Source organism: Octopus sinensis, linkage group LG3 (assembly GCF_006345805.1).
Source record: "Octopus sinensis linkage group LG3, ASM634580v1, whole genome shotgun sequence".
Lineage (NCBI taxonomy): Eukaryota > Metazoa > Mollusca > Cephalopoda > Octopoda > Octopodidae > Octopus > Octopus sinensis.
The window spans coordinates 139495050-139514490 of record NC_042999.1 but is presented as its reverse complement, the minus strand read 5'-3'; the positions used below and the strand labels follow the sequence as shown (position 1 = coordinate 139514490).

The following is a 19441-nucleotide window of genomic DNA, read 5'->3' as shown; positions in this document are numbered from 1 at the left end:
GAGCAGTGATCTGGTTTTTGTATTTGAAAGGACTCACACCATGGGAGACTTTTGATGAAATGAAAGTAACTTATGGTGATGATGCCCCATCATTTGACCTTGTAAAACGCTGACATCATGAATTCAAACATGGTCGGAACTCTATAGAAACAGCTCCCAGATCTGGTCGCCCCACCCTTTTGCCATTGATGAGGCATCTGTCCCTCAAGTTGAGGCTGCCATTTTGGAAGATCGACGCACAACTATTCGCCAAATAGCCCATGAGGTCAAGATTAGTACCGGGTCTGTGGAAACTATCATTCATGACCATTTGCATATGCAAAAGGTGCCTGCCAGATGGATTCCCAGGTTGCTCACACCTTCCAGAAGCAAGAACGTGTCGAGTGCTCGAGGTTGAATTTGGAGATGGGCCAAGAAGATGAGTCAAAATTTTTCAAAAGACTCCTGATTATACAGGATGAAACCTGGGTCCATCACTATGATCCAGAGACCAAAGCCCAGTCAATGCAGTGGAAGCACCATGACTCACCTTCTCCAAAGAAGGCAAGGGTGCAGCCCTCCACTCGCAAGGTCATGCTCACAGTCTTCTGGGACCAGGACGGAGTAGTGATGACAGATTTCCTGGCAAAGGGTACCACAATTACAGGAGCCTATTATGCTTCACTTTTGAGGAAATTAAGAGAAGCTATCAAAATCAAGAGGCGGGGCAAGATCAGCAAAGGCATCCTCCTCCTGCAGGACAACGCTCCGGTCCACAACTCGCGTGTCGCCAGATCAGAAGCACAGGCGTGCGGCTATGAACTCCTCTCCCATCCTGACCTTGCATCCTCTGATTTTCACCTCTTCCCAGCCATGAAGTTGTTTTTGAAAGGAAAGCGTTTCCCAGATGAGCAGCCTTGATTTCTGAAGTCATGTTGTGGTTGGAGGACCAAGCTGGGGTCTTCTACAAAAACGGTCTCCAGAGCTGCATCAAACGATGGGAGAAATGCATAACTCTGGGTGGTTCCTATGTAGAAAAAGACTAATAACTGTGCCAAGTTTCGTTGCTCTACTGCTATGGGAAGTGGGCCAGGAGCATTACTTATTGAACGCCCCTCGTAGTTTAAGCTATTTAGTTTCCTTGCATTTTAACAATAGTTCAGAAGTTAGATAGTGAGACTATTTACTGTCAACATAATTCTGAAGTGAAACCCTATTATTTTTTTTTTCTATTGTCATTGTGTTATTTCTCAAGTTTAAGACACATAATGCTACATGCCTCAGTCTACTTTACTGACTACCCATAGGTTGAACACTGGATTCACATTTGACTTGTAAAAAGAAAAAACATGTTATATAGTACAAAAACTCATAAAAAGAAAAACCATATTATATACTACAAAAACTACCAAAATTAAATATTTTATCTCCTGCCTATTTTATTTACCTGAGAACAGTATTGGCACATATTACATCCCAACCTCTCTCCAACATTCTCCCACATTCTTCAATCACCCCTACCCACACTATTTCAACTCATCACTACCCACTTTTTTCTGTGCCTTAGGGCCATCTGCTCTCTTTCCCCTCTGCTATACTCCATTCTAAACACCTCTCTTATCAGCTGTCATTCTCAAAGTCCTCCCATATCTACCATCATGACCCACCCACCTACTATGCCCCCCCCCCGTTACATACCTATATTTCCCTCTCCACTGCTCTGACACCTTGTACATACTTTTTGTTCTATTCTTCTTCTTGAGCCATTCCTATATCTCCCACTTTATTTATCCCTCTCATTACTGGTATTTCCCATCATCTACACTTCCACCCTTGCTAATCACTCACAACATTAACCTCCACCTCCACCTGTTTACTTCCCATCACACTCCTATGATAGAATCCACACACTCTCACTCCTCTCATAATCCACTGTTTATATCCTCTCTTACGCTCACCTTGTTCCTTGAGAATTTGCTTTAACCCGCCATCACTATCTTCCTTTTATCTCCTTCAATCATGTATCTCCTCTATGGCAAGACACCTGTGTTTGTCCCTCTATCATACTTTAGCTTTTCAACACTTAACATAAAGGCACTCACCCCTGCCTTCCTCTCCCAAATACTTTTCTTTGTTGTGAGAGATGTTTTCCTTTCATTTTTTTCTCTGTTCTTTTCTGTCTTGGAAGTTTCATGAAAACCTTACTAGTGCCAGTGGCACATAAAAAGTACCCAGCTGTAGAAACCATCTCAAAGATGACATTAGAATCTGATGCCTCTCTATAGCTCTCTGGTTTTCTGTCAAACCTGGCCAGCCCATGGAAAGTGGACATTAAATGAAGATGATGATAACAACTGATTAACACAGACACTACAGCCAAACTATTTCTGAATTCTGTGAAAGGCCTGATTTCAATAGTAAAATGAGCAATTTCCAAGACCAGTTGTTATGAAGGAGACACAAACACCAGTTGTCAAGGCTCTTGTTTTATAGTAAAGTGCTAATAACAACTACTATGTGAATTTTTTCATTGTGAAGATCAGTCTGGGAAGATTTTAAAATTTTGATAGACATTGGAAATTTATTGTTCTAAACAAAATATAAAAATTTAAACAAAAAATATGAACATCCTGAAACATAATCAGCTTTACAATAATTTACAGCACATACATATAAATCTATACAATTTTTATTATATTTAGTTTTTATATCTTTTATCATTTCAAAGCAGATCCAGTCCTCTTTTTAATGACAATGTTATTTGCTTGTAACTGTTTTGCTAGTCTACACATGAATAATATTCACATTTCTCATCACAACAAATGGCATGTATGTGTGGAATGCCATCAGATGCAGATGTATTTACATTATGAAATGTTCAGTAGGATGTGCAATAATTATCCCATAGATTATTATTTTGATTCATAACAGATCTCTATTGGCTGAGCGTTTACTACTCTGTGAAGTAAAAAAAAAAAGATTAGTTAGAAACTGCAATAATTGGTAGTTCTAGCTCTCTATAGGTCTGATGAGACTCAATTTAGTGGTGTTTTGCTCAAAGTTGAAATGCTACTGAAGTCAGTGTAACGTGAAAGGATCTATCATCGAAGCACTGGCAGGGTGTCGAGATCCTTTCTAGTCACATACAATAATTCTTGTAGAAAACAAACAGACGAAACTCAGGTTAAAGGTGAACAGACAACTTGGTTTATTGATTCATGGTTGTACGTTGTCTGATGGGGGAATAGACAGCCTCTGATATACGGTGTTGGTCGTTGAGGTTGGTTGAAGTTGGTTGAAGCTGGTGTGTGGCTGTCAGAGCCAGGAAAACCGTGACCGATCGCAGTGCTGTCTTGAGCCGAAGAGAGAGATTTGAGGTTCGCGGGCTCGAGAGATGTTTTCCCGCACATGCGCATGGGGAAGACTTCCGGTGGCCACCCGGAAGTAGTCCCATTCTGCGCATGCGCGCCGAACCCTACACTGTAGCATCACTACAGGCTCCCCCGAGTGCGAAGTACGGCAACCAGATTTTTGGTGGTGCTGCAGAAAACAGAAGGCTTGCCGATCCCCCAGAAGACTTGGTACATACTATTATACAATAAGAAACATTTTAAAGAAAGTTAAATGTAAATTGTTTTTGAAAGTTTCTTGGGCCAATGCACTGTTCTGCCCGATTTTGTAACATACGGTGTGCTCGGGGCACCCGTTGACGGCGAGGGTGGTGTTGTAGGAGCCGGTGAAGGTGATTGTGCAGGTGAAGGCGTTTGTGCAGGTGAAGGCGTTTGTGCAGGTGAAAGTGTTGTTAAAGGTGCATAGGTGGGTGTGTCAAGGTTGTCATCAAAAGATGAAGACGTCTCAAAATGTGCCTTTTTTAAACGGTCCACGGAAACGGTCTCCGAACGACCATTTATCTCAATCGTGAAAACCTTTGGTGTGCGAGAAAGCACACGAAAAGGTCCTTTATAGGGAGAAACAAGTGGGCCCTTCACAGAATCGTCCCGAACAAAAACATGCGACCAGGTGTTCATATCCGGTGGGAGGATGGGACGGTGGAGATTGCTTTCTGGGAAGCATGGGCGGAAGTTTGAAAAATATTCCCGCAGTCTGGTGACATAGGTCGCCGGATCATGGGGCGAGGAAGTGTCTGGCACCAACATCGTACCGGGCAATGCCAGTGTGGTACCATACAGCAGCTCTGCAGCAGAAAACCCCAGGTCTGCCTTGACAGCAGTCCGACAGCCGAGAAGCACAATGGGCAGAAATTCGATCCAGGACTGTGGGTCCGAAGAGGCACGAAGAGCGGCCTTGAGCTGTCTATGGAACCGCTCAACCAATCCATTAGACGCTGGATGGTAGCTTGTGGTGTGGATATGGTGCATACCCAAAATTCGCGACAATTCGCGAATAGCGAGGCCTCAAACTGTCGTCCACGATCAGTTGTCAATCGGGACGGACTCCGAAGCGAGAAATCCAGTTTGAAACGAAAGCTCGCGCAACAGTTTCAGCAGAAATGTCTGCTATCGGAATGGCTTCTGGCCAGCGGGAGAAACGATCGACCAAGTTTAATAGATAAGAGAACCCGCGACTCACAGGCCATGGTCCAACCAGATCGATGTGGACATGGCGAAAACGGGCCTCCGTGGGGGGAAATTGTCCAAGCGGCACGAACGTGCCGTTGAATCTTGGATCGTTGACACTTGGAGCAGGTGCGTGTCCAAGAAGTAATTGTGCGACGCATATTTGGCCAGAAAAACCGAGCAGTGATTAGTTTGAGGGTGGCAGCGATGCCAGATGTGATAAGGAGTGCAGTGCTTCAAACACTGAGCGTTGATGGGTCTCAGGCACCAGTGGCCTGGGAGATCCAGTTGAAGTGTCACAAAGAATGGTGCCTTCGGCTGACGAAGCGGAAGGTAGGAAAACTGGCAACAGGAGAACTTGGGAGAAGTTAAATCTAACGACGCCAAAGGTGGCTGCTCCTGCGATATGGCCCTAAGTCGATAGCAGCAGGAGACGAAAGGGCGCAAACTGGAAGGCGAGAGAGAGCGTCAGCAGGAACGTTCTCTTTCCAGGTATGTGTCGAATGTTGCTAGTAAATTGAGAGATAAAATCCAGGTGCCGAAAGCACGGGGTGAGAGTTTGTCCGTTTTTGAAAACAGGGCAAACGTAAGGGGCTTGTGATCCGTATAGATCACAAAATCTCGCCTTCAAGTTGATGCTGGAAATGACGAACCGATAGATAGATCGCTAGGAGCTCACGATCAAAGGTGCTGTATCGTCGTTCAGCTGGTTGCAGTTGACGGGAAAAGAAGGCTAGAGGTCGAACATGGTCATCCACTGTGTGTTGTAACACAGCGCCAATGGCAGTGTCCGATGCGTCCACAGTCAAAGAGAGAGAAGCACCAGGAACTGGATGTGCAAGCAAAGAAACAGAAGCCAGCTCCTTCTAATGGACTCAAAGGCTGTCACTGCCTCAACAGAGAGGGTGACTTGACTGTCCTTTCTAGGAGAGTCCTTTAACAGCCTGGTGAGAGGTAGCAGCTTATCTGCACAACCGGGAATGAAGCGTCGGTAGAAATTGACCATCCTAGATAATGCCTGAGCTGGCGCAAGGAAGTGGGGGGGCGATGCGTTGAATGGCATCGACTTTTGACGAGAGGGGGCTGATTCCAGTCGAATCAATATGATGCCCTAGAAATCTAGGAAGAGCGTCCGAAAACACACTTGTCGGGGTTATGTATGCTATGCTATACGCGCGAAGACGCTGGAAGAGTTGAGAAAGGTGCCGGAGATGATTTTCTCGTGTGTCGCTCGCAATGAGTATGTCATCGACATAGGCAAACACAAAATCAAGACCGCGGACACCTCATCAATGAAACGCTGGAAGGTGCTAGTAGCATTCCGCAAACCGAAACTCATGTACAAAAACTCAAAACACCCAAACGGGGTAGTGATTGCAGTTTTTGGAACGTCGGCTGGGTTGACCGGTATTTGGTGGTAAGCGCGTATCAGATCGACCTTCGAAAAAATGGTACAACCATGGAGATTTGCTGTAAAGTCCCGGAGATTTCTAATCGGATAGCGATCGGCTATTGTGACGGCATTGAGGCGTCGATAGTCTCCAACCGGCGAAAATCAGACTCGCCCTTTCGCGCCAAATGAGGGGAGATGCCCATGGGCTGGTGGAGGGGCGTATAAGGCCAAGTTGAAGCATGTGCTCAAACTCGGCTCTGGCCGTTTTATTCGGTCTGGCGCTAGGCGCCGGGGGCGTGAGAATACAGGTGGCCCATTGGTGGTGATGAAATGGAGGGTCGAGTGGGTAGGATTTTCCGGTTTAAAGGCAATGTCCACTAGCTCCGGAAATGAAACCAAAAGAGAGTGAAAAGGTCTCCAGAGGTGGCAACAAAGAATGTCGGGCTAAGGACCGCAGTGGTGGAACTCCCAGTCGGTGTAGAGGCGACGTCGTGCTATCAAGAAGCCTCCGACGCCTGACATCCACCAATAGGTTAAACCTATCCAGGAAATCAGCGCCGAGAATAGGATGTGGGATGTCAGCGATGACGAAAACCCATCGAAAGTCTCGGCGAAGGTTGAGGTTGAGGCGCAGCGAAATCTGACCGTAAGTGGTTATGGGAGACGAGTCAATAGCATGCAAGACAATCGAAGAGCGCTTCGGCTTGTCTGCAGCCAGACGAAGGGGCCAGATGCTGCAACAGAACCGGTGTCTACCATGAAGAATGTCTTCGACACCAGATCTTTTACATAGAATGCACGATGTTTGGGAAACGAGATGGAAGAAGGTGACGTGCTCACCTCCTCCGGATTTAGTTTTCCGAGGCTTAAAAGTGCACGGCTGGGTACACCGATCTGCCCTTTTGGTAGAGCGACTACGACTGCGTTGTCGGCGCTCGATCGCACGGGATAGATCGTCGATTCGCCGCGTGAGCGCATCAATCCGCTCGGTTAGTGAAATTTGCGCAGGGCCCCCTGTACATGCACAGAGGCCTCGCGATGGAGATGGATTCGGAAATTCCAGTATTCCATCGGCCATCGTGGCAATCTGAATATTGCTCTCCCCCGAACGTGTGTTGCGGCGGAGGATTTCTGCTTTCACAGACGCGTATGTGGCATCCGGGTGGGGACTTATTATTAGATCCCTGATCGATGCGGCGAGTCGGGGATGTAAGCCGGAATATAGCAGGTGCAACTGCTGCTGTGGAGAAATGGCATGTGCAACAAAATACCACTCCACTTGGGCAAACCACAGGCCCATATCCCCCGTAAATGAAGGCAAACCTGAAGCCATGCCTTTGTCGGAAGGAATCTGTGAGAAGGGGGCAGAAGGTATGGTCTAGAGTGGAGAGAGAACACGTGGAACCGAGAAGGCAATTCAAAATTGTGTTTGTGTGTGCACTCGTGGGTAGCAAAAAGAGGAATAGTGTGTACAAGAAAACAAAATACAGAAAAGGAAAAAAAATGATGTGTGTGTGTGTTTTCTTTTTTCTTTGTTTTTTTTTTGACCCACCTCGCCGTGCTGAAAAGGAGAAAATAGGAAAATAAATGTGAATTTCCGCGCTCTTCGGCCCCAAAAAAAACCTGTTCGCTGTGTCTTTTTCTATCCTGTTCTTTTTCTCAACTAGGGGTCACCAATTGTAACGTGAAAGGATCTATCATCGAAGCACTGGCAGGGTGTCGAGATCCTTTCTAGTCACATACAATAATTCTTGTAGAAAACAAACAGACGAAACTCAGGTTAAAGGTGAACAGACAACTTGGTTTATTGATTCATGGTTGTACGTTGTCTGATGGGGGAATAGACAGCCTCTGATATACTGCTGGTGTTGGTCGTTGAGGTTGGTTGAAGTTGGTTGAAGCTGGTGTGTGGCTGTCAGAGCCAGGAAAACCGTGACCGATCGCAGTGCTGTCTTGAGCCGAAGAGAGAGATTTGAGGTTCGCGGGCTCGAGAGATGTTTTCCCGCACATGCGCATGGGGAAGACTTCCGGTGGCCACCCGGAAGTAGTCCCATTCTGCGCATGCGCGCCGAACCCTACACTGTAGCATCACTACATCAGCTTTGTCTTTCATCCTCATGTATCATTAAAATATATACCAGTAAGATACTGGTGTTGATCTAACTGATAATTCTAATTTCTGCTTAAAAAACATTGTAACTTTTCTTTCTAATGTTATTTCATTTAACTGGTTGAAAATTAATGACTAAAGAGACAACGATTAATCTAAAGAAAAGATTGAGTAGACAACGAATAATTGTCAGTTGAAGATCAGAAATAGAATTGTTGCGGGAGAATAATAAAAGGGAACAATTGTTATAGGAATTGTCGTAAAATGGACAAGTACCAAAGTGAGCATTTCCCATTTAAAAAAAACAACCAAAGCACAGTGACAAAATTGTAAAAGACAAATGGACACTGGGCAAAGAGATAATGACCAGTGGGAGAGGGGTTACAGTTTCCATTTATAAGGGATGAATGTATTATTTCAGAGATGCCAGTGGAAAATTTCCAGATTACCCTCCTGCAGAAGATGGTGGTTCTGCACTGATATTTCAAGAAAAAGACCCTCTAGAATTGGAACTGGAACTGAAGGCAAAGGTAAGATCATAACTACAACTGATCAGGTGATTGTGAGTTTATTTATTTGGATTGCTTTGGAGAAAGAGCCATAACCTTTGAGATTGATGTAGTTAATATTCTTGAACAGTTGCAAATTAATGGCTACAGTGAAAAAAATTTGTGTAAGGAGGGATTTCTGGGTAGAGAGAGACAAATGCGGTGGTTAATACAGGGCCTGGGTGATGGTGGTGGTGGTGGTGGCAGATGCATTATAGGTAATGAGAGGGGAGAGAGTTAAGGAGGGTCTGAGTGGAAGTGGTTATGGAACCAATCAACTCCAACAACAAGAGGCCATTGCAATAGCAGTAAAAAAAAATCAGAGTGGAGACTATGTTAAGTGGGCCAAATGGAGTGTGTTGGTGAATGACTTCATGTTAAGTCAGATGACCTTTATTTGGATGTGGTATAGGATGTCTGTTCATCTAGAACATGTGTAGCAGCAATACTGACCAAGATGTAGAAGTACTCAGTTATGAATATTATCTCAGTTTTATAGAAGATTTGTTATTGTTGGAAACAAAGTAATTTCTGGCTCTGAAGAGGAAAGAAGACCAGTTTTTGTAATGCAGTCTTTGCTATGTGAAGAGTTTGTCAGTTGGGCTCTTGTTGGCTCATATACAGCATTTATATTCACTTGATAGTTTGTTTACATTTTTGCATTTAGTTCAGTTTGTCAACTATTATCTTTTTATTTGTTAGCCATTATTAAGTTTAAGTAGCAGTTAAGCATTTAGTTTTCAGAGAAATGTGAAGTTCTCATTTTTTATTATTTGGATTTCAGTGAACAGCAAATAACCAGTTAGTATTCAGTTAATAATAAGATAGCAAAAAAGAACTATCTTACCTTTATTAATTTGTTGTCAGTGTTTGGTATTCATGCAGTAGTTAGTTAAAATTCAATAGAATGTTAATTAGTATTTAATTAACATTCAGTTTGGCTTTAGCTGTTGGTTAATTGTTAGAGAGGTCAGCTGAAACATGCTGTCTTCATTAGTCTGAAAGCACAATAAGCAGTTAGCATTCATTTCACAACTGATTTGCATTTAGTTTCAGGTTGTTTTTAGTTAGCTACCAAGTAGAAATTAGTTTGAATTCACTGATTTCTGGCACTAGAAGCAGTTGGCCATTATTTAGCTTTGAGCTGGAAGTTTGTTACTTGTTAATTGTTATTGTTTCAATGTCAATAATTAGCTGTAATTTTGTATCCAGTCTCTGCAAATGGCATGTTTCATGCCAGATGTGTGTCCTGGATGTTTTGGGATACGTGCATAATCTAGGAGTGTGATACAGGCTAGGTCTATCTCTAGTGCTATGTTAGACATTCTTCGTCTGATATATATCTGGTGTCATGTGAGAAAGTGTAAACTATGTGTGTGAGGCAGATGAGTAAAAAAGCACACTGACATTCCAAAATTTTGGTTTCAGGAGGAAGAGGAAGGTGAAAAGAAAGGAAAAAAGAAAGACGAGGGTAAAACCAAAGCGAGAAAAGAACCAAAGAAAGTTGGGAAAAAGAAAGAGGTAAACATTGCTGTTTTTCTCTTGAAGTTGTGAGTTATGATCACAATAGAAGCAGTCTTTTGAGTTATGGCTATTACAAAATCATTGTCTATGTTAACGACTCTCACTGCAATGCTGTTTTAAGCAATTTTATAATCATCATCATGATCATGTAAAAAAAACCCGTTTAGAATGGAATTAATCTACAAATATCTTCTGTTTGATTCTGATATAATTAGAATCTTTCTTGACAAAAATGTCTTGAAATGAAAGATCCAGTTATTAAATGTAATTATATTAATTATTTATTTATCTTCTAATCTAACAGGCAGAGTATGAGGGCTGGAAAATGGCCCCTTCCAATTTTATTACTTCTCTGCAAGAAGGGAACCATAAATATAAAGGTAAGCATTAAGTTGGTAAATTGGTCATTTCTCGAGTTATTTACCTGTCTGTTTAACACCTATGTTTTTAATGGGTATCACAATATAGAGACAGTGTATATATGAGTAGTAGTTGTATGAGTGAGGAAGGTAGTGGTGGTCATGGTACTATGAACAACAGTATAATTAGTAGGATTGGTGGTAGTAATGTGGATGGAAAAGTAATTTGGTAGCTTCCTCATCAGATGTAGGAAACAGCAAGTGATGGCTGTAGCAGCAGTAGTGGTGGTGATATTGGTAGTGTTGGTGGTGGTGGTGGTGATGGTAGTAGTAGTAGTAGTAGTAGTGGTAGTAGTGAAGGCATGTGGATTAGTGTCAGAGTTTTCAGCTCATGGTTATGAGTTTGGTTCCTAGCAATGCATTCTGTCCTTGAGCAAGACACTTTATTTCATGTTGTTTCAGTTCATTCAGCTGGCGAAAATGAGTTTACCTGTAATTCAAAAGGTCAACTTTGTCAAATTCTTTGTCATGCTGAATCTCCCTGAGAATTACATTATGGGTATGTTTGTCTGTGGAATGTTCAGCCACTGTTACATTAATTTCATGAGCATCCTGTTCCATTGATCACATCAATTGGAACCCTTGTCGTTACAACTGATAGAGTGCCAGTAGTAGTGGTGGTGGTGGTGGTGGTGGTTCTGGTGGTGGTGATTGTGGTGGAGGTGGTGGTGATGGTAATAGTAGTAGTAGTAGTAGTAGTGTAGTAGTAGTAGTAGTAGTAGCAGTAGTAGTAGTAGTAGTAGTAGTAGTAGTAGTCGTCGTAGTAGTAGTAGTGGGAATAGTAGTCAGTTTGGTGTGGCGAGTTGGCAGAAATGTTAGCATGCCGGGTGAAATGCTTAGCGGTATTTTGTCTGCCGTTACGTTCTGAGTTCAAATTCTACCGAGGTCGACCTTGCCTTTCATCATTTGAGGTTGATAAATTAAGTACCAGTTACGCACTGGTGTCGATGTCATCGACTTAATCCCTTTGTGTGTCTTTGTTTGTCCCCTCTATGTTTAGCCCCTTATGGGCAATAGAGAAATAAAAAACAGTGATAGTTGCAATGATTTTAGTGCTGGCATTGGTAACCTAATAGAAGCAAAATGATCAAGTGTACCTGACTGTGACCTCTGTGTTAAGAGATTTTGAGTACAAATCCAGTGTAGATGCTTTGTTGTGTACTTGAGAAGTACACTTTATTTTACATTCTTCAGTTTATCCAGTGGTTGGCAATATCTATGAAACTTATTAGGAATGTTACTTGATAGGAGACTAGTATTGTTTCTGGAGAGTGACTTAACAGCATGAGAGATTTACCTTAACAACATGAAGGATTTATTTTAACAACATGAAGGATTTATCTTAACAACATGAAGGATTTATCTTAACAACATGAAGGTTTTATCTTAACATGAAGGATTTATCTTAACAACATGAAGGTTTTATCTTAACATGAAGGATTTATCTTAACAACATGAAGGTTTTATTTTAACAACATGAAGGATTTATCTTAACAACATGAAGGTTTTATCTTAACAACATGAAGGTTTTATCTTAACAACATGAAGGATTTACCTTAACAACATGAAGGATTTATCTTAACAACATGAAGGTTTTATCTTAACAACATGAAGGTTTTATCTTAACAACATGAAGGTTTTATCTTAACAACATGAAGGATTTACCTTAACAACATGAAGGATTTACCTTAACAACATGAAGGATTTATCTTAACAACATGAAGGTTTTATCTTAACAACATGAAGGATTTACCTTAACAACATGAAGGATTTATCTTAACAACATGAAGGATTTATCTTAACAACATGAAGGATTTATCTTAACAACATGAAGGTTTTATCTTAACAACATGAAGGATTTACCTTAACAACATGAAGGATTTATCTTAACAACATGAAGGTTTTATCTTAACAACATGAAGGTTTTATCTTAACAACATGAAGGATTTACCTTAACAACATGAAGGATTTATCTTAACAACATGAAGGATTTATCTTAACAACATGAAGGATTTATCTTAACAACATGAAGGATTTACCTTAACAACATGAAGGATTTACCTTAACAACATGAAGGTTTTATCTTAACAACATGAAGGTTTTATCTTAACAACATGAAGGATTTATCTTAACAACATGAAGGATTTATCTTAACAACATGAAGGATTTATCTTAACAACATGAAGGATTTATCTTAACAACATGAAGGATTTACCTTAACAACATGAAGGATTTATCTTAACAACATGAAGGATTTATCTTAACAACATGAAGGATTTACCTTAACAACATGAAGGATTTACCTTAACAACATGAAGGTTTTATCTTAACAACATGAAGGTTTTATCTTAACAACATGAAGGATTTACCTTAACAACATGAAGGATTTATCTTAACAACATGAAGGATTTACCTTAACAACATGAAGCTAGAACTAAACAGTCAGCCTCAAGGAAGCCTTGGAACCCTGAATGTGGTTATACTTGTATGTTGTTAGTAGTAATAGTAATGGACAGCAGGGTGATGGACTGATACAGTTGTTGTTTAGAGCTCAGGGATTCAGTCTATCACAGTTTAGATTCACAGATAACTTGGTGCTTATTCTAAATCCAATGAAACAAATAAAAAAATGCTTGCAGCAAATTTGAACTGATTCTGCTATCCACTCAGCCAGAGTGTCTCACATTGAATTAAATACTTTACAATATTGTGATTTGTTCCTCTACATTATGAATTCATAGTCTTGTGCATTTGAATTTACCTTCATAAAGTAAGTTTCAGTCATGTAAAGATGTTGACTCAGTTGATTATTCTCTACCCATACATTTTGTTGTCATGTATTAATGTATGAAGCCATCACCATCATCATCATCGTCATATGAATGCGGTTAGCTAGTGGCTTTTTATCTGTCTTTACTTTCTCAGTTCAAATTCTACCAAGGTTGACTTTGCCTTTCATCCTTTCGGGGTTGATAAATTAAGTACAGTCAAGTACTAGGGTCAATGTGATCGACTGTCCCCCTCCCCACAAAAATCCAGGCCTTGTGCCTATAGTAGAAAGCATTTTTATTATTGCCATTTTTACTTTTAATCTGCATGTTTGTTACAGTCACTTGCCAAGACACACTCGGAGTCTTGGAGTGAGTGAAGGATAAGAGATGTTACAGAATGACTGAAAGCTTGGGGAGAGGAGGTAGTGAAATACTTTTATGTAATACAACACAGACATTTAAATGGATAGGATTTTTCTAGTTTGGTCTATTGTCCTTCCAGAGTTAATAAAATATGTATTAGTCATTTAGTGAAGTTTATTAACCTTTTTGATACCAGCCCACCTGAACCCACCTATAATTTTGTGATACAAACTTTTTGAATTAAAGTGATTTGAATTAAAATCTTCCATAAAATTTCTTGTTATTTCATGTTCTCAACATTGGCTTAATAATGCCTAAGTTATTTAACAAAATGCTTTATTAAAAAAAAATCATTTGAAGCAAAGGCAGTGTATTTCTACAAAAAAATGGTAGTATAAGGGTTGATTTGATTATATTACCCTCATATTCTTAATTTGTAACTTTGTGTCAGTAGAAAAAAAAAAATCACTGTTATTAGTATTGCCTTGCAGAAATCTGGGCTGAGCGGCAGGAAGAACACAACTTCATGCAGAAACATGACGTTGAACTAATCAAAGAGGAGAAGCGACTTGAAGTGGAGACTGAGATTAGGATTCAAGTTGATGAGCTGATGCGGGAAGAATTGAAGAATTTAAAACTAGTAAGTGCTAAAAAGAAAAGAAAAAAAGAAAGGGTTCAGGATGTTACTATAAAGCTGATCTACATATTTAACCATGTGTCTAATGACAAGACATTAATAATATCCAACAGGTTTATTCAATTTGATGCATACATACATCTATCAAGACTTTTGTTGGTAGAAGGATGGGCACATGGTTTCATATTCATATATCTGGTTACCTATGGTGTTTCTGTTTGGTTACTTGTAGGCAGTGGACCGAGAAAAATCCAAAAAGAAAGGAAAGTCTGGTAAAAAGAAAAAAGGAAGTGGTAAAAAAGGGAAGAAAAAGAAAGAAAAAGATATGACTCCAGACAGGTAAGAATACTGCAAACCATATTGGCAATGTTGTCTTTAGAATCCTTATGTATCACATTGATTTATGTGAGGTTATGGATAAGCCTGGTAGTGCTGTTCTGGATTTAGTAATCTATTAATATAGAGGCAATCTGGAGATGAAATTCCTGTAATTAGAGTCCAGGACAATAAATTAAATCCGCAACACAAACATTGTCAATGCCATTGTTCAGCAAAAGAACAAAGAATTTTATGATGAATGAATGTAGCTGGGATTAGTAGTTTTGTAAAAAGAAATCAGTGCAGAGTGAAATTGGTGAGGAGAATATTTCCTTTATTTCTTTTGAAATTTTAATCCATTCTTAAAGTTACACTTAGCATGCATGTGTGTGTGTGTGGCGTGTGTGTATGTCTGGTACAGCCCCTCAGCTTACTAGCCCTGGTCAAACTGTCGAACCCATGCCAGCATGGACAATGGACTCTAAATTATGATGATGATGATATATATATATATACATATCATCATCATCATCCTCATTGTTTAACGTCTGCTTTCCATGCTAGCATGGGTTGGATGGTTTGACTAGGGTCTGGAAAGCCAGGAGGCTGCACCATGCTCCAGTCTGATCTGGCAGTGTTTCTACAGCTGGATGCCCTTCCTAACACCAACCATTCTGTGAGTGTAGTGGGCGCTTTTTATGTGCCACCAGCACAGGGGCCAGAGGAAGCTTATCTGGAAGGGTAGTAGTTCCAAATAACAGACTTGGACAGTGACAATCTAACACATGGAAAATGGATGACCATGACAATAGCAATGATGATGATAGCAATAACAACAGTGATGAAGATGACGACTATTTGTATAATTCACCTAGAGATGCAAACACACACAGAACAAGAGATGTTGAAAGCATATTAACCCTTTAGTGTTTGCATTATTCTGCCAAAATTAATGCCTTTTCATCCACATTGTTTTGAATTAATCATGCATTATCTTGTAGTTATGAGATTTTGATGAAGTAGCTGTTAATTTTTAAAACAATATTGTAGGGTTGGTGTGAGAGACCAGATATGGCCAGTTTGAACATAAAACAGGCAGAATATTTTTGGCCGGATATGGCTGGTTTAAATGCTAAAGGGTTAAGCAAGATTTAACAATATCTTAAACAGTTTCAGTGGACAAAAACATAATAGTTTTCATCAAGTTTATGTATTTTCCTTTTATCATTTTCTAAATTTCTGATTGTGTTATTTGATGGGATGGATCATTTACATGTATGTATATGGGAACAACACAATAAACTCTCATATTTCAAAGGTGAATCCTATAATTCACTAGATTGTTGGGACATTATTAATGATTCCATTGGTGGCAAACTGACAGAATTGTTGGCCAGCCAGACAAAATGCTTATCAGCATTTCAAACATTCTGAGTTCAAGCTTCACCAAGGCTGACCTTGCCTTTCATCCTTTTGAGGTTGATAAAATAGATACTAGTTGAGTCCTGGGGTTGATATAATTGACTAGCTCCCTCACCACAAATTTCAGACCTTCGCTCTATAGTAGACGGGATTATTAATGATTTCATATTTCTGTATTTGAGGGCTAAATTACCTCCCACCTTCAACACAGAAATATATACTTATGACCGGATTTGTATTCAACACTGCAATCTAATAAAATACTTATTTATTATATAGTGCTTCCACAGCTTAGAGCAGTGAGCATACTTAGTAATGGTACTTATTTGCAGCTATGTGGAATGAACCAACAAAAATTAATGGATTGTATGGTAGGCACATGGTCTACAGTTGAGCACTGATGCCATCTACAAACTCTTTTTCTAGAAGTTCTAAGAAAAGAAAAGAAAAGTAAAATATTTAAGAAAATGGTAATAAAAGAAAAGAAAATCTAATGGAGACTGTTTTCTTTAATTTAGAACAATAGAGTCCTTGTATGAGGAGTTGGTTACTCAACAAATCATTGTTCCCCACCCGAAAGTTCAGCTTGAGGAATTTATTGGTGACTTTTGTTATCTGGGGACACTTCTCCGTCATGCTAGTATCGAACCTATGCCTAGTCTTTGTGACATAAGAAGAGTCATAACTTTGTTTGGAATCTTGCCTCTTGGTGAGTTTTGTTTTATTTGTGGATTTTTTTCTTTTTACATTATCTTTGTTTTTAAAGTTTCAATGTTTCAATGTTGTTTTGCATTGTTGCTTATTAATCCTTTTGCATTTAGATTACTGTGTCATATGTAATGCTTATTTATTTACATTCTTTTGAATTAATCATGCACTATCTCATAACTTTGAAATTTTGATGATGTAATTGTTTATTTTTAGAATAACATTGAAGGGTTGGTATAAAAGGCTGGATCTGGCCAATTTGAACATAAAACAGATGAGACATTTCAGCCAGATATCGCCAGTTTGAATATAAAATGGGCAGAATATTTGGGCTGGGTATGGCCAGTTTATATGCTAAAGATTAATGCTATTATGTTACTGAAGACTAAGTCTTTGGGTTCTATTGTACTACATTTCTGTTATATATTATATGTTATTTGGCTTCCAAACCTGCCATTAAATTTAGTTTCAACTCATGGAGTGAAAACATATTTTTTCATTGTAAGAATACTAAGAAAATGCTACAAGAATTGTCATCTGTCTGAACTGATTATTATCTTTAATGTATAATTAAGAAAGAATGAAATCAAATAAAGATAGTGATAGCCCTGTTGCAAGTGATGGAATATCAATGACAAGGTCCTAATGGACGAAATATTAAGAACAAGTTATTAATATATCATATCAAAGATATGAAATATTAAGGACAAGTGATGGACTATGTAGCAAATTGTATTGATCTTTAGTATACACTTAGTACTTGTTTCATTAATCCTAGGGTGCTGAAAAGCAAAGTTGCTCCCAGTGGAACTTGAACTTGGAACGTAATTATGTTGGGTATTTAGTCTGTGATTTATTGGTCTGGCCAATTTGTTACACTATAAGTAAAGAACAATTAATGGTTGGCAAGCATGGACTTATTGACAAATAGGAATAGTTTTTATCCAGGTGAAATATGCACTGGGCATCAATGTAATCAATGAAGCTTGTGCACTTTTACACAATAAAGGAGGTCACTGCATTATGTACTGCTATGAGTTTTACAATGTAAATAACAACTTCACTTCCAGTTATATATGTAGACTGCAATTTCATTATTCAGTGTTACAAGTTGGACAAACTTGTAGAGTCAGTTGAAATACACTGGTGTATGAACAAATCTGAAAATCTTGGCTAAAATTTTCTCAGAATCCATTTCTAATGATCTTCTTTAAAAATGCCATTTAATTAATGAACTTTTCAGTTTTGAAATTGCCTGTCATCACAAGAGTAAAAATATATATATATATATATATATATTATATATATATATATATATATATATATAGAGAGAGAGAGAGAGAGAGGAGAGAGAGAGAGAGGTAGGTATGACAATTGCTCCATTTTCGCAGATGATTGCTGTCTGTGTGTTTTCTTGTCAATGGTATTTGAAACTTTCCATTCGCAATCTCTCTGATGATTATTGAGTTTCACTGCAGTTCTGCATGGTTTGACAGGTTAGATTTACATATGTTGCTACCCTTTCATTACCACAGGACTTTCGTAGATGGAATGACAAGTGAAGTCACTATAAAAAGATATCTGTATGTCATTGGATTAAATGATAAACACTTGTACATTACATGTCCTACTCTTTGAGTTGCTCTGATTAGTACCTAGAGACAGGCTAAAGCAAGATGACCAGTAATCACCTAAAACTTCAGGTTTCACATCAGTGATCCTCTCCTAGAAGGATGCTGTGACAATAGCTAGGGGACCCTCACTCCCAGCAGCTGGGAGAGTTCATCTGCCCATTGACAGGTTTTGTTTCTCTTTCTGCAAGATGTCCAACAAAAACCACCCTCCTAGGGCTGCCCATTCAGCTGTGGACAGCTCAACCATGTAACAGGTTGTAATGGGTTACGTGTTACCAGTAGCACTTAGGGTGACCTACTTACATACATACATGCATGCATACATACATACATACATACAGACAGACAGACAGACAGACAGACAAAAATACCCTGTTGTTGATGTTGAAATTCCAATGAAGGAGCCTTGGATCTAGGTTAGAAACTAGCTCTTTCTCTATTAGCAAGAAATCTTGAAATAAAACTGAATAATGACTGACATACATACATACATACATACATACATACATACACACATACATTTTCTTTCTTTCTTTCCTGCCTTCCTTCCTTCCTTCTTTCTTTCTTTCTTTCTAATTCACTTTTGCACCACGAGAAAAGTTATTGAATGAAGTATAATCTTTATTATATAGGTTATCCATATACTTCTGGATAACAAGATAATAGTTATTGTAATTTCTATAAAAATTAATGATTAGTTATTATAATTATTGGTTCCATAACGAAATTCATATAATTTGAACTGTTTTTTAATAAACAGAAATCTTCAATTTTTTCCCAATTTCATTTGAATTTAACTCTGTTATGGAGGTTGGGGTGGAAAAAGCGCCCAAAAACAAAAAAACAAAAAATTCAAGTAACGTATTTTTCAGAACCCTCGTCTTGTCTAAGTTTTGTGTCAAAAACTTAAGGGACATACACACACACACACACACACACACACACACACATTAAAGTATTTTTTTATAAATATAATTATTACGAACTAATACTGAGGAAATTTTCGCTGATTTTCGAATTTGTTTATAATTAACCCAA

At 39.2% G+C, this 19441-nt stretch overlaps 1 protein-coding gene across 2 annotated transcripts in view; it reads left to right on the top strand.

Moving 5' to 3' along the window:
* Positions 1-19441, top strand: part of LOC115209679 (dynein regulatory complex protein 11-like) — a 47136-nt gene that overhangs the window by 17294 nt on the left and 10401 nt on the right. For both annotated transcript variants that reach the window (XM_029778155.2, XM_036501398.1), the window contains 6 exons: positions 8481-8589; positions 10036-10128; positions 10436-10511; positions 14176-14324; positions 14554-14660; positions 16580-16770. In XM_029778155.2, coding sequence (XP_029634015.1) covers positions 8481-8589; positions 10036-10128; positions 10436-10511; positions 14176-14324; positions 14554-14660; positions 16580-16770 — 725 coding nt within the window. The remainder of the gene's footprint in view (positions 1-8480; positions 8590-10035; positions 10129-10435; positions 10512-14175; positions 14325-14553; positions 14661-16579; positions 16771-19441) is intronic.